Raw genomic sequence first — 15,302 nt, 5'->3', positions numbered from 1 at the left:
CTATCAAGAGTTGAATCTATAAAATGTTAAAGTATGACTAATTTCTAAATAGCATCCCCTGCTGTCCTCATCATTAGTGCATCCCTGACTGACCACTAGTGATGGGAATATTTATTTGAGGAAATGTTTTTTAAGTTTCATTTGACATCAAGACTGGTCCAGCTCTGAGGTTTCCTTAAAATACCAAAGTCAAAAGGGTGGAACAGTATGAATGCATGACATTCCATTAAACAATACAGAGAAAGTAAGTTTTAAAGATGTTACACCGTGAAGAGTAAGCATGCTGAACAGATATGTTCCTTATGTTCTGAAAAGGCAATACATTCTGAACAGTTGGTTCACTTCCTAGCAGAACTACTGAGACACCTGCCATTTCAGAACTGAGGTGAGCCTAACTTGTCTTTCTAGATTGTACATTTACATATAAACAGTAATTTCCACCGTTATTGTTCCCATATTCTGTTTTGTCCCTAATGTTCCTGTGATCCAGTCTGACCATTAAACTTGCATGTCCTGTTGCCAGCGTTTTATGCATTAGCAAATTTCACCAACACGTACAGTTGTGTGATTATAGGTAAATCTGGATAGCCTGATACAATGTACTAGAAGCTTTACATCTGTTTTGTCCTGGGTGAACTCTGTGAGTCAGTGTAGAGCAATTCTGTTATATTTAGCAGGAGGATGTTTAAGCCTCTGATCCTGTGGTAAATCTACAGTAGATGTTTGGGCGTTGACTATTCTAAGATGAAGTTTTTGGCACTGCTGTGATCATCTCTTATTTTCTGACGAAGACTTGCTGATCTGTGCTCCTACTGGAAAGTTTAGGCCAGTCCTGTACTGTGCTGATATTGTTCCTCTAAGCAACATGCCAGCTTTTGTCTGTTTTCCCAATAATAAAGAATAATTATTGCAAAGCTTTTCAGGAATTCCTTGAGGACAGCCTCTCAAAGACATCATGATTGTCTGGCCATGATTAAAATATTGTTAAATAGGTTTATTGTTACACAGCTTATGTTCCTTTTCTAGGATTTTACAGTTGTTTCTAAAGCTTTTACAATGGCTCAAGACAAAAATACTTTTGATACTGAGCAAAAGAAATGCCACAAATTCAGGTTACAATCGGGAAGACCACTATCTTTAATAGAGCAGGTGCATTCACATTTAATTGAAAAGACAACATAAGTAAGTTCATCATTCTAACCAGAGGGTCTGCTATAACAGTTACAGTTTAATAGTGTGTTTGGCCCCTTTTGGAAGCAATGCAAGTCATATACTGTATGTGGATATACAGTATGCTTTGCAGCAGGTTACAGATGCAGTCTTGTGGGAATTGCCACATACTCAAGGACTCAAGGGGAAAAGGCATTGTTACACAAGCACAAGCATGAGCCCTCGTGTATGACAGCAGGTGAAGTCTTGGAGTAGTCATCTTGTGCCGTGCAGTCTGATTGTCATCTATTGCAACAAAAAGGGTCCTGTAGCACGTAAACACTCCTGTCCACACCATCGCAGCTGGACCTCCCCAATGATTGTTCTGTTAGACGCAACAGGTGAGGTATTGTTCTGTATGTCAGTGCCTTTCTCACTGCTATCCGTCATGGAGGTCTACAAAAAAAATAAACAGTTCAGAGGACTCCATTGCTGGCAAGTCCACCTGAGCTGTGGCTCACCCACTACCTCATTCTGTTGCATCAATGGACATTGTGAGTACTGGTCTCCTATATTGTCATCTGCTCTGCAATGACTGTTCAGTGTTGATAAAAGGCAGGGTTGTGGCCTTTCTTATTGAGTGGAGCGGACTGCAAAAAGTATCAGGTCCTGGGGAAATGGTGACTTGTGGTCTCCCAGATCATGACCTGTCATTGTCTGGCTATACGGTTCAGGTTGGAAATTGCTGGCTGTGAACAGCCCAAATGGTGGGGAACAGTGTGTTGACAGAGTCTAACCTCCAGCATACCAATGCTACAATGTTAACTTGACAAGCAGAACATTTTAGTTTATTTCTTTATTTTGCTTTCTTAATGTTACGAAGCCTGACAGTCAAGAAGTTAAACACACAATGAGGTAGCTAATTGCAGAGCAATAGTCAAATCCACTCAAATATATCTCAACCAATCATGAATGATCTGTTAACCAAAATAATGCTAAAAAATCTGTATGCTTTATTTTATACAAACCTATATAGAAATTGCATTGAGTTTCTTTTGATTGTTTTCCAGTAGATAAAAACTGATTTTAAAAAATTGATTTTGAGCTGATCTTTTTTGAACTTGTGTGCCTGTAAAATTCAGTTTTGTTACACTTGTGAACTGAAAAACATACAATTATAATTTTATCTGTTTTATGAGCTATGCACCATCATCAAACATAATATTACTAAATCACTAATACTCAAAATTACTCAAAAACATTGATAAAACCATCCTGCAGTAATTTGCATTTATTTTCTGATTGATTAAACCACAGAATAAGTGCAAACACATTTACAACAAACTACTGAATAATGTTGGTTACAGAAGTTGTATCCTTATAAATAGCAATGTTCTTGATGGTTGATGCTTGTTGCAATTTGTAAACGGGTATTCAGAATCTAGTGCTTTATAAAATGTACTTTTGTGTACACGTTGCAGTGTTTTCCTTTTGTTTTTTTCTGTAAGAACTACGTAGTGCTGTCTCTTTTTCATTATTAAATCAACAGATAGCAGTTGGCCACTAACTTAATAGTCTCCCCTGAAAATACAGTTTCTTAAGTACATTATTTCAGCACGTAGTTCTGATTACTAACGAGGACCATAATGTACCTAAAGACAGACAGCAGTCTAAAACATGCAAGTAAATGTGTAACATTCTGGCTTGTCATTGGCTGAATTTTAAATAGAATCTCTCTCTAAAGCTAGAGATTACATCATCACTAGCAGCACTGTGTGCAGATGACAGCTTTGAAAATGAATTGCTGAGTTACTGTGTGAATAAATACCTCATCAATTTTATAGCACCCAGTCTTGAGCAAGATTGGAGACTCTGACTTTCAGAGTACCACAGTGGTGAACAGTCTAACTACAGATTTGTCATTTCACTTACAGTGCCATGCTTTGGTCAACTGGCTTTTATAAATTCAAGAGGCAGCAATGTTCATTATGCAAAGAAAAAAATAACAGATTAATTTCTTTGAGTGGATCGTGGGAAAGTCGATTTGAGGAGCTGAAATTAATATGAGTAAATTAAAAAAGTGCAATATACAATACAACCTGTATAATTAGTAAGATTATCAAAATATTCTAAAACTCTTAGAAGTATGCATATTTTCATCCCTAATAATGAATTATACAGCACTAACCAATTAGCCTATTTGAAGTAAGTTTAATAAGGTGTGATGTATTTGTAGCTCACAACTGCAATTTGCACTCCCCCTTACCTCCTGGTTGTGAAAAATCTGTCTGCACATTAATGGTAAGGAGCGTACGCTTGTGAGTTTATGCCAGCAAAGGTGATGTATGTATGCATAATATGCACACAGGTTTGCTAATAGTAATCGCAATGTAGTGATACCATGGTCCACAGCCCACTGTATTAACTGTGATTAGTATTTGTAAACCCTGTCTTATCATAAGTGCATTCATCACCATCCATCAACCATTTCAAGACATCAGCATAATACAAACTAACGTGAAGCTCCCCATAGTTCGTTGGGTGGAGCAGGTTAATGAGGGAGCAAACACAAAAGGAACTTCAAGCTCTTTGACAATGGTAACATACTGTAATTGTGTGTTTGGTTCTTTAAGGCCCATTTTCTGTGATGGCTGTTATGGCAACTGGACCATTAATGTACTTGCATTAATTGTCTAATTGTACCTGTCCTCCCACAGTGTGTTAGAAGACTTCCTGCATGAATCAGAAATCACCAGTGTGCATGGGCCCACAGTCTCGCTGCATCTTAACCGGTTAAGATCACCCTGCAACTCACAACTGGTAACCCACTGAAGCTAAGCATGTGTGAGCCTGGTCAGTACCTGGATGGGAGACCTCCTGGGAAAATCTAGGGTTGCTGCTGGAAGTGGTGTTAGTGGGGCCAGCAGGGGGCGCTCATACTGCGGTCCATGTGGGTCCTAATGCCCCAGTATAGTGACAGGGACACTATACTGTAAACAGGCGTCGTCCTTCGAATGAGACGTAAAACCGAGGTCCTGACTCTCTGTGGTCATTTAAAATACCAGGGCGTTTCTCGAAAAGAGTAGGGGTCCTGGCCAAATTTCCCATGCCTCCTAATAATCCCCCTCTATGAATTGGCTTCATTGCTCTCCTCCCCACTGATAGCTGATGTGTGGTGAGTGTTCTGGTGCACTATGGCTGCCGTCGCATCATCCAGGTGGATGCTGCACATTGGTGGTGGTGAAGGGGAATAGCTAAAACATAATAAGTAGATGCTTATTTTGACTCTTAATGTTGCAGCTCTATAGTATTCCATTGCATAATTTACAAAAAAAGTTATCCACAATTCTTGTGGTTTAGTGCGCATGTCTTTACTCCTGTGATATTTTATTGACTTATGATATGGCTTGTCTTGGCTTGCCACAGAGCTTCACTTGCTTTCAGAGAAAAAAGAATAAACAGGCTTCTTCAAATCCTGAATAAAAGGCTTGGTATGCAAGTCGCAAGGTCAGATTCACTAAGAAGAGAAGAAAATAAATCCCCTGAATAAGTATCTTAAGGTTCATAAGAGTAAATAAGTGGCATTGATAAGATAACATAATGCAGTGGTTCTCAATTGGTGTGCTTTTAGACATTCATGGGTATGCAATAGAATTTTGTAAGAGAAAAATAAAAGATGAATAAATTAGTTTATATTTGCCATATATCAGTTTTGTGGAGTTCCCAGGTGTTATGTTACACATTCAGCATGTACACTAGACATCTGACAGGCATTGCTCTGTAGATGGTTCGTGTGGGAATTGCATGTGGTGCCAAATACTTTTTTCAAGTTTGATGCAAACACAGAGTGTTCGACAGCAGTTGAGAGAGAGCTCCTAGTTTTATACTGTCAACAATTCCTCAAGAGTAAGTCACAAACTCAGAATAACCATTGAAATAAGTTTTGTTTATAATATTAGTCTTGTGCTTGGGGTGGTGACGTGTATGGGGAGGCAGTGGTCTGCCGCGATTTTTCAATATTTATGTAAGTCTGCTGTGGATAAGGATGAAAAACACTGACCAAGAGGCATTATCTAGTGTAGAATTTAAAGTGCCAGACATTATTTTCTACTGTTTGTGAGCTCCTCCTGTTTACTATTATACAAACTTTGTAATTAATAGTTTGTCAGTATGATGTTCCATTCTCTAGCAGTTTTTCTTTAATTATACTTAAAGGCTTCCCTCATTATAGAATTTGTCCTTGTTCAGAGTTTTAGGTTTAAGGATTTTTGTTTTTCACAGTATGCTATGGTGAAGAACAACGGGCCTGTAGATGGATAGAAATTGGAATATGCATTAAATGACATGTTGTTTATACAAACAAGAAAAGATCAAATCTGTGACACTGTGAATGAATAATGGTTTGGACAGCTTGTGGTTGTTAAAATTGCATTTAGAGAGCTAAAGATATGCCTTTGAGGGCTGTACCTCTTTTATTAAGATTTCATTGAATTTATTAAGATACATTTTTAAAAATATTTTGGATTAGATGAAAATGCAAACATTCAAATAGAAATGTTTTTGTCTCCATTCCAGGCTGATGGAAGGCAGTTTTAGTTTTGTGTCTATTTCCAGCTACACACAGCAAGTCCGTACTTGGCAGCCTAACAGTAACATAAGATTCTACCAGAAGTGCCAGTATCAAAAATAAATTTTTGGATATTTCATCGACTCAAGCAGGTCTTTGTGCAAGATATGTGCAATTTTCCTCAGATCTGTATCTATTATGTGGTTATATAATATGATAACAAGGATGTACAATGAATGTTTTCTGACACTGAAAGATTCCAAATTGCAGTATAAGATGAAAGAATACTAAAAAGAGGGGAATAAACTCACATCAGGACATTACAAAATGGACATTCCATTTTGTATGGACAAAATGCTTTAAAACATGAACTGTAGGTTAATCAATTTAACACCTATGAAGTGAAACTCAAATAATAAACAACTTATAGAGCTTTTTTTAGATCCAAATGTCCTTGAATAGCATTACTATATAAGAAACCATGAGGCCAGACTGTTTTAGTTGTTTTAAATTGGTAGCCCTTTTACATTGACGTTTTCAGTGATGCCTAGAGCTGGTGCCAGATAAAATAATCGCTTTCCTTTCTCAGTTTAGAATAGTAAGGAAAGAAATCCTTAACAGGCCTTTTGATTCCAAAGAATAATGACATCAGCGAGTTGTTACTGTTCATTTGCTTCATCTGCTCTGTAATGTTGCCAAGTGTACAGTACGTAAGCTCACTTTGTTCAATAAAAGGAGGTTTTTGCATGGACATTTGCAAATGATAATATACTTTTAGGCTAGTCTTGTCATGTCTTATGTGATTATTTTGGAAAATTTGTGTTTGAACTCAGCTACTAAGGGTAATTCATTATTTTGCAAAGATGTTAAAGTAGCTATTTACAAGCTATGTCAATTTTGGTAACAGACTGCACACCCATTTTCTCAAATGCATGTTTTAACCCAGGTGTCTCATAGTAAAGTGAGGTGAATCTAATATTCTGTTATTTTAGTCTGTGTAACACTTTCCTTACTGAAAAGCATAAAAATCTTTAAATGGATCATGAATTTCCCAAGTGTTTTTCTGTGCAATAGTATATTGAAATCGACTTCTTTGTTTTCCAGGGCAATCCAACAAAATTGCAAAGGATGCAGCCAACCGGTGGACAGGTGGGTTCGGCAGCAAAATGTGTGCAATTATGAACTGTCTAGAGATTGTGCAGGATCTAGTAGAGAAAGGTCTTCTTTTAATGGTTGTTGTAGACTTTGTTGAGATTTGGCATCTGTTTTGCCATTCATGTTTCAGTATCATCATAAGAGATGTTAAAAGAGTTACAGTGTATAGAGTGCTGTGCAAAAGTCTGAGACAAAACACAGTTGCAATACATGTGTATTAAGAGCCTTAACACTTTACTTGGAACTGCTTCTAGTTTTGTTTACTGTTATAACATATTTGACACTTAAAATAGAGCCTAGTTTAGGTGAAAAAAAACTAAGCTTGTCATTAACATTTCCTTAAGTTGCAGTCGTCAATCACATCTAATTTATTGTAAGCTGTTCTTCATTGTTAAAAACTCTGCTCCACACAATCATAAATCTAAAAGGCTGTCAGTATTAACTATTAACTTAAAGCAAACTTACTGAAATCAGTATAAGATCGCTACAAGATTGATTCTGTGTGAAGAAGTAAAAGCAGGAAATGAAAACAGTAGAACAGTGTGAAATGTCTAGGACATACTAAAAATATACTATTTTTTAATAGACAGATACAGTATAATGGGAATAAAGGCACAGAATTATGACATTTAAAAGAGCTTTTTTTTCAGATCAATAAGTTAATTCAACAAAATAAGATATGATAGGTCATTATTTTTTATTTTTACCAGAGTTTATAAAAGTTTATTTAACTTTTTTTAAGTTAATTAAGTGAAGTTGGAAGATTTATGTTTGTACAGTAAAGACTACAACTTAAAAACCTGGTCACTTGTTATTTAATCTATACTGTCAAAAATAAGTGTGAAAATCTATTATTGCCATGAACAGGGTAACTTAGACAGCAAAATTTAATTCCAGTATAATACCAGAGCAAGGTGTTTCTTATATTCATAGAGTAACTTTAGTCTACTTAGGCATTTAAAACACAGTTGCAAATTTTAGCTTTAAGATGTGACCACCCCCTCATGCCACGAGTCCTTGTAGCAATGACAACACGTACTAGAGCCAGCTTTAAAATATTGTAAGATCCAGCTTCTCTGTTATTGTAGTAGAAATGCAAAGACACTACAATGTCACAATACACATAGAAACATGTAGTATAAATCACGACTCTCCACCCTACATTAATCACTGTGCCAGTGTTCTCGTCTTATCTATAGGTATCAGGTTACACTGGCAACGAGGGAGGAGCACCCACTGCACTGACAAATACCATTACTGTATACTTGGATGTTTAAAATGGGATTTAAACCACTTAGTAAACACTGATGTTAAACTTCTTTATACCTTTCTCAAATCAAGAGCAAAACATTTCACCTATTATCTTCAAGTCAATGCAAGTTCAAAGCCTGGTGAGATATTTACACTGTATATGTAGCTATTTAATAAAGTTCTTAGGAGTTTCTGTATGTACAATTGGTGTGTGTGAACATGTTGCCGTGAATGAGCCCAATTGGCAGTGGCCTTCATTCAGTAATCCCATAAGTTCATGTGCCAGTGTTCTCATCTTATCTATTGGCATCAGGTTCTGTTTCTATTTCAGGTTGTATTTCTCTAGCAGCTCTAAGTGATGTATTGAAAATGTTAAAAAGTGTCTTAAGTCTTTTCTCAATTTTCAAATGGCTGGTGAATGACTTATAGTTTGGCCCTGCCTGTTTAGTGTTGCAGGATTTGACTTTAAATCAACCAAAAGAGGGAACACTGCTAAAGAAATCTGGGCTACATCCTAGATACAAGTGATTACAAATTTGCATGCACTACATGAACTAAAACAAGTTCATGTATGTATTTCTTTTAATGTCTTCTTCTTTTCAAAGAAGCAGTTACACAGCTTAAGTATACATATATACATGTTCACATTTAAGCACTAAACGGTCTATCTCCAGATTATTTTAAGGATGTATTGCATGAGTATAGCTCAGTTCTTAACTTCAGATCTGGTGATTCTGGCATTATTTCTCAGCTGAATATCATGCTCTCTACAGTGGACAATAGAGCCTTATATGTGGACAGCATCACGCCTGCAGTTTTCATTGCCCAAATCCTTTAGAGACTCAGTGACTGATGTGTTCAAACCTCACTTAAAGGACTTTTCACTAAAGCTTCTGAAGTGTAATTTAGTTTTACTGTAAACTAGATCAATAAATGAAAAGTAAATTGCTGTATTTTTCTTTCACTTCCTTTTAGTTATTTTTGTGTGTACCGTTGATTAAGTAGGTAATTGATTTAAGGATATCATTTAGCTGTTGAGTCATCTTGTTTCACACTTCCACCAACCTTTGTGGAAGTAAGTGTCATGTTTTCAGTTTTAGATGCACTTCCATGTAGGTTGTCCTCAGGTTGTCAATGAGGTGTCCTCTGATTCATATTTCTGTGTTCCTTCTGAAGATGTCTGCTGGGTTGATTTTTTCACCGCCCTTAAGGATTGTGAATACTTCTTTTGAAAAAGGCCCATTGCAGTCTTCTCTGGTCCTGATTAGTAAGGTTTGACTTCAGCCTCTTAGTCTAGGACGTTCCTTCTAGCCCAGGAATGTGTCGGGTCACTCTTATTTTGACTGATGAGCAAAAGTGTCTTTATTGCATGTAGATTATCAAAATTGTACTTTTGACTCGTGCCGTACAATTTTAATATAATGTTCTTTGAGTGTGGAATTTAAATTCTACATTTTGACTGTATTGCTAATATAGCCTTTTTTTTCTTTCAAACATCAATTGGAATCTGAATATGATGTCAGTTAAAACATCTACATCTTTCTCATCTATAGTATATTCAAGATCGCACCAGTGGTGTTTGTATGTGTAGTTTGCTTTCGAAACCTGAATACAGCAACAGGCATTTCTTTACATTTAATACCACCTACTAGGTGTTTGCCAAGTTCTGAATTTGGTCTAAGTACTGGATTTTCCTTCGCATCTTCTACAGTGTTGGGTTATCCTTCTATCTTAGTAATATCTTTGGATGAGACTAATTTCCTAGCTATTTCAGGAATATATTTTATACAGTACTTCAAAAGCAACTCGTCTCCATGTAAAAAACATTCATATGTGTAATTTCTTACCTGTATGAAGCACCCTTCTTCCCAAAGGATTACAAAGTATAGTACAGGAGTAGAACCACTTCATTCTCCAATGAACTGCATCACCAACCAGCTGCAGGAGCAGCATGAGGGTGTGTGTTGTCCAGCTGGAATGTTGTGACAGGAGAATTAAGTCACAGGAAGGGCAGCAAGTATGGTCCCAGAACTTGATCAGTAATCAGGTTGCTGTAAGTGACATTCCTGGCCAGACCATCAAATTTGGACTTCCCAGGATCAGCCATTGATCTTGGCTGGAAATGTCTGGCAGCGAGTAAATGGCAAGCAACAGTGTGCTGACTTACAGTAGTTCAGACTCCAATGTACATATGGAATAACACTGGTGTTCTCTTGATTAGCAAGATATACTGTATTGTTTCTTTGCTGTGTTTTTCTTAATTTTCACCAGACTTCACGTGGAACAAAATCACCTCATCACATGTTCTTGATCAGCTCTTTCTGTAATGGTGTAATTTAGTACTTAAAGTCACTGAAGTAAATCGTAGTAAGTTTTGAATTGTTAGTTAAAATGACATCAAAAACGATATCTGACATTTATATATTTTGTACTTTTTATAAAAACATATATGCACGAGTAGCTTCTTTTAAGACTTTTAAGACAAAATGTACAAAAACTGGAGAAATGTCTGTTTTATTTAATAACCATAGCCAGTAACTAAAAACATGAGGCCCAAAGAGCCTTGTATTATTTTCTTTAGTTGGAGTATATACTTCACAAAGCACTCTGCAGAGCACTGCGTGCATTGTAAAGCTGACAATATTTTCTCTGAACCTGACTGACTAGTATGTATGGTGACATTATAGCCTAGGGCCAAGGTGTTGGTCGTGTTGAGCTTTTAGAAGTTCCTGTGTTCACATTCCAAATCTTATGTTACAGTATACAGGGTGATATACTGTATAGAGCTTTTAAATCACTTCTGTGTACCTTATCTAAAGAGGAGACCATAGTCATTGAATAATATTGTAATTGTATTCCACTCTTGCAAGTGGCACCCTTACTGCGTTGTCATCTTTGAAATATTGGCATATCTACTGTAGTATGGTTAATTGGTTGGTTGTTAATTTATTCCCTTGTTTACGCTTTTATTGTGACATAGTTTGTGGATAATTGTATTTAGCACTTGCAACTCATTCGGAATCGAGGAGGCATTTATACTTTAATGGTGAAATGCATAAATCCTGATCACATGAATGAACCAACCCGTTCAATGCAATTTATAAAAGTAATATATAAGTATCCATTTTTTTAATTTAATGTTTAATTAAGGATCAAATCCTAGATGTTTTACAGAATGTATCTAGAACTTAATTATCATACTTTTTATTGATCAGTGACTGAAAAGAAAAAAGTAATAATGATCATATTATGAAATACTGTAGCATAATATTTTCTTCATATGATATCTTCGATTCCCATGAATGTCTGCGTGAAATTGCTCTACAAGAGATGATGCTTATGGAGAAATGCATTTCACACCAACTTTTAACACAAAGTAAAACGCTTTTTGCAAAAGATTTTGAGATTCAAATGCACAAATGTTTAAGCAATTTTTATAAAGTACAGAAGACTATAAATAAAACATTTCTTAAATGACTCTTGTTTTAAACCACAATCACTTTTGTTTTGAGATTTTATTTTTTGAAGGGAATTATATTGTTTTTTCATTATTAATAGAAGTCTTTATTTCACTATTGATCTCCTCAGATTTTGTTTTGGTTCTGAAAATGCAATCATCCTGTTGACCTGTGTTCTTTTCTCAGATAATGTCTTCTCTATCAAATCATGGGCCAAACGGAAGTTTGGTTTTGAGGACAAATCCCTTGATAAAAACTTTGGAATCCCAGAAGACTTTGACTACATCGAATGATATTCATCTTCCTTTCCTGTTGTCCTTCTTCCAACATACTAAATATTTTTTCTTGTATATATTTGTTTATTTAAAATGAAGGTTTAATAGTGTTTTTGTCCTTCAGATGGAAATATATATTTTATAAAGTAGAGATCTGTTTGCTTTTTTCTGTGTGACAATATGATTTTACCTTTCATGTGATATCTCAAGGCGCTTTAGGATTTTGACAGGAAACATTTGAAGCACATGAAAACACAATAGAACAAAATCAAAAGCTAGTGTGAAAAAGGGTTTTAAGGCAGGATTAAAAGTGGTGACTGACTTGGCAAGATCGAACATGGGCTAAAAGATCATTCCACAGTTCTAGTGCAACAGAAAAAGTACAGTCTTCCAAGGTCTGTAGTTTAGTTTTGGAAACTGAAAGAAGGCCAGAGTTCAAAGACCTCAACTAACTTTTAGGTGTTAAGGAGGACACTGGTATAGTTGGGAAATATAGTAAACCATTTTTCCTCTTGAATTCTGTCCTGAATGTCACAAGATGTTATTTTAGTTTTAGTTAAGATCCAAGCAGCTGTGGTTGGAACATATGGCAGGTTTTACGTATTTGGATACAAGCAAGTACTGCATTATAATCAAGCCTGGAGAACACAAAAGCACGCATCAACTTTGTGTCAGATTGCAGGAATGTAAACGAGCAGGGTTCTGAACGTGGAAAAAGACACCTATTGTATACTGCATGCACGAATTCGATAAAAATGACACAATGCATGTTCATCTCTGGAACTGGCTCACTCATCTTTAATGAAGAGTTAAGGTAAGATATGGTAGGAGCAGCAGAATGAATATTGTCTGCTTATTTAGTTGAAAAGTCTTCCACACCTGTTGGACGGTTTTTGACCATGCATGATAATGACCCAAAACCCACAGACAGTACAAACATTTTATGCTGTCCAATCTCAGGATTTAAATCCAGTTAAGCAAATATTTTACATGCTTAAAAACATCCCAAGACAAGAATTCTTAGTGGCTGCAGCAAAGTATCTTAATTTGGCTGTAAACTACTCTTTACTTGTACATTCTAAAATCTTCTTAATGTGTTTCAATACTTTCATTTTTTTAGAAATCAATGGGTAGAACACAAAGTATGTTTGTGTTCTATTATCAGATGTATGTGTGAAACTATCCAAAAACATTATTTTGTACTAATTCATATTAATCTCATGATCACAGATATAAATTGCTTGTCAAGTAAAACATGGTTTTGACATTGCTGGACTGATAAATTTGTTGGCTACAACATTTATAGATATTTTAAAAAATAGCAAGTAGGTGGAATTCCAAAATATTTGGAATTGGACCTGGTCTTATGCTAACTTTTGGCTCTCAAAGGGTTCTGTGTACAGGCTGACCTAGCTGCATGTTGGGTTTTGAGACACCTGTTCACAGGAAACTGAGAGCCCGCTGGTGGTAATAGAGATTTTCAAACAGGTGGTATAGCTGTTGATGTCAGGGACTCACACTTGAGGATGATTCCTTTCTCCTGGCCTTAACTAGTCTTTGTACTGATACGAAGTGTATCTGCTTTCTGAGAGAGCACCAGCAGAATGTGTTTAAATTAGCCAGGAAAGCTCACTAAAGCTTCGAAGCTCACAATTAAGGATTTAATTTAGAAAAGAGTCCTTTTCCTTTAGGATTCATCTTCTGTTAAGTGATACACATTCAGAGATTAAATGATTTCAGCTTGATTGTTATAAGTGAAGCCAGATGATCGATTGCTTAACTTGCAAATAACTTCTTAAATGTCAGGGCTTGCATTTTGTAACTGATTTAATATAATTTACCCCTATAGTGTTATTGTTCCCATTCATACCCTAAAAATGGCCATCATAATGTATAAGTAGAACAGGTATAATCAGGGGCAGAACATTAGTTGAAGCATTCCTCTTCTACTACACAAAATTTCTTTAACCATTTTCATGAATGTTCTGTAGGTTCAGTTTTTCTTTCATTTTAACCAATGATGATAAACAGCAGCACACATGGATTTCTTTAAAACAGATTAGGAAAATGTACAAGGTGAGATTGTCTTCCGAGGCACAGAAATTGTCTCATAATCTCAGTTTTTAAATTTAAGATTTTTCATGTTTTTTTGTGAAGGAATTCTGAGAAAGGTCTTAGCAAGTGTAAAATAACATGATTTTCCAAGTCTGGTTCTTTTAAAACTAACTAGACTAAAAAGATCCCGATTTCTGTTTACTTTAAGATGTTGTGCAATACTTTTGAGACTTATCTTAAGTGAATTCATATGCCTTGAGTTGCAAATTAGTTGGAGAAAAGCCAGCCTGTGCTAAATGTATTGCCTTCAATTTCTCCTGGCACTTGAAAGCATAACATGGATTTTAGGAATACAAAGACAGAGAAAAGAATAAAGCCAACATCCAGATATGGTGTTTTCAAATGCTTCAAAACATCTTGACAGCCCTCTGTTGAATGTGAGCCAACTGATTATTGCCACGGCTTTAGACCAAAAACAAGAAGACTTGCAATATAATACTAAGAATTGAACTAAGCTGCACATCTGGTAAAAGGTTTTAGTGAAGACAGGTGAAGGGGCAGTACTAAAGTCCAGAGATCAATTGAATTGAATTTGATCAGTTTGGATTCAGGCCATGCCATTTGTCTTCTCTGGACAGAGGTTGCAAGCACAGCTGGGAATGGGTGGAGTGGCAGCTGGGCAGTTGGATCATGAGCTGGTAACTTGTCATTGTTGGATTGCCTACTGTATATGATTCTAGTATATGGCTGGGAGATGTCAAATGTAGCTGTGTCTATGCTGCAGGTAATGTGAAACCTGTGTTTGGAGGCCTTGTGTGTGTTTCTTATTCTAAAAAGTAGAACAAATTGCCCAGTTTGACTGAGGGGGTGCCTCAATGTTTTATAAAGAGGCATGCAGTTACATTTGGTGATGTACAAAAAGGACAGTTGGTAGTACCTGAATGAATTTAAAAAACTATATCAATAAAGATATGAATAAAGACTGGCACCACTGCTCATATAGACATGGTTGCTGGAAAACAAACAGAAGACTCAAGGTTTATTCACTTTGTTTGAGCTCAAATTCCTTTTTTTGATCAGACATGAAGAGATTAGTATTCTTTTGCTGTATTAGAAAGGTTAAGTCAGTTTAAACATAAACTGGGTCTCTCAGAACATCGAGGGCTAAATGGAAAATATCCAAAGTCCTAAATATCACTGTTAAGGCCCATCATCTTGATTTATATGCTGGAATCAATACAACAGACTGGCAAAGGTTCTGTTTATGTGTAAAGTCAGTGCAATGCTTCTTCTCTTTTGTATAGCACCCTTAACACTACAGCCAAAAATTCCAAAGTGCTTACACAATTTGTCAACCCAGCAATGCCACCATATGTGTGAGCAAGAAACCTG

At 36.1% G+C, this 15,302-nt stretch overlaps 1 protein-coding gene across 1 annotated transcript in view; it reads left to right on the top strand.

The window, feature by feature from the left end:
• mnd1 (meiotic nuclear divisions 1 homolog (S. cerevisiae)) overlaps positions 1-12,006 on the top strand; it is a 30,948-nt gene extending 18,942 nt beyond the window's left edge. Inside the window, exons 7-8 of the mRNA XM_015344524.2 lie at positions 6,821-6,865; positions 11,767-12,006. Of these exons, the coding sequence (XP_015200010.1) occupies positions 6,821-6,865; positions 11,767-11,873 (152 nt within the window). The 3' untranslated portion in view covers positions 11,874-12,006. The remainder of the gene's footprint in view (positions 1-6,820; positions 6,866-11,766) is intronic.
• Positions 12,007-15,302: the final 3,296 nt, after the last annotated feature.

The sequence above is a fragment of the Lepisosteus oculatus genome, chromosome 1 (assembly GCF_040954835.1).
Source record: "Lepisosteus oculatus isolate fLepOcu1 chromosome 1, fLepOcu1.hap2, whole genome shotgun sequence".
In the NCBI taxonomy this organism is placed as follows: Eukaryota; Metazoa; Chordata; class Actinopteri; order Semionotiformes; family Lepisosteidae; genus Lepisosteus; species Lepisosteus oculatus.
Note: the sequence above shows the minus strand (reverse complement) of the source record. Positions and strands in the feature narration are given on the sequence as shown.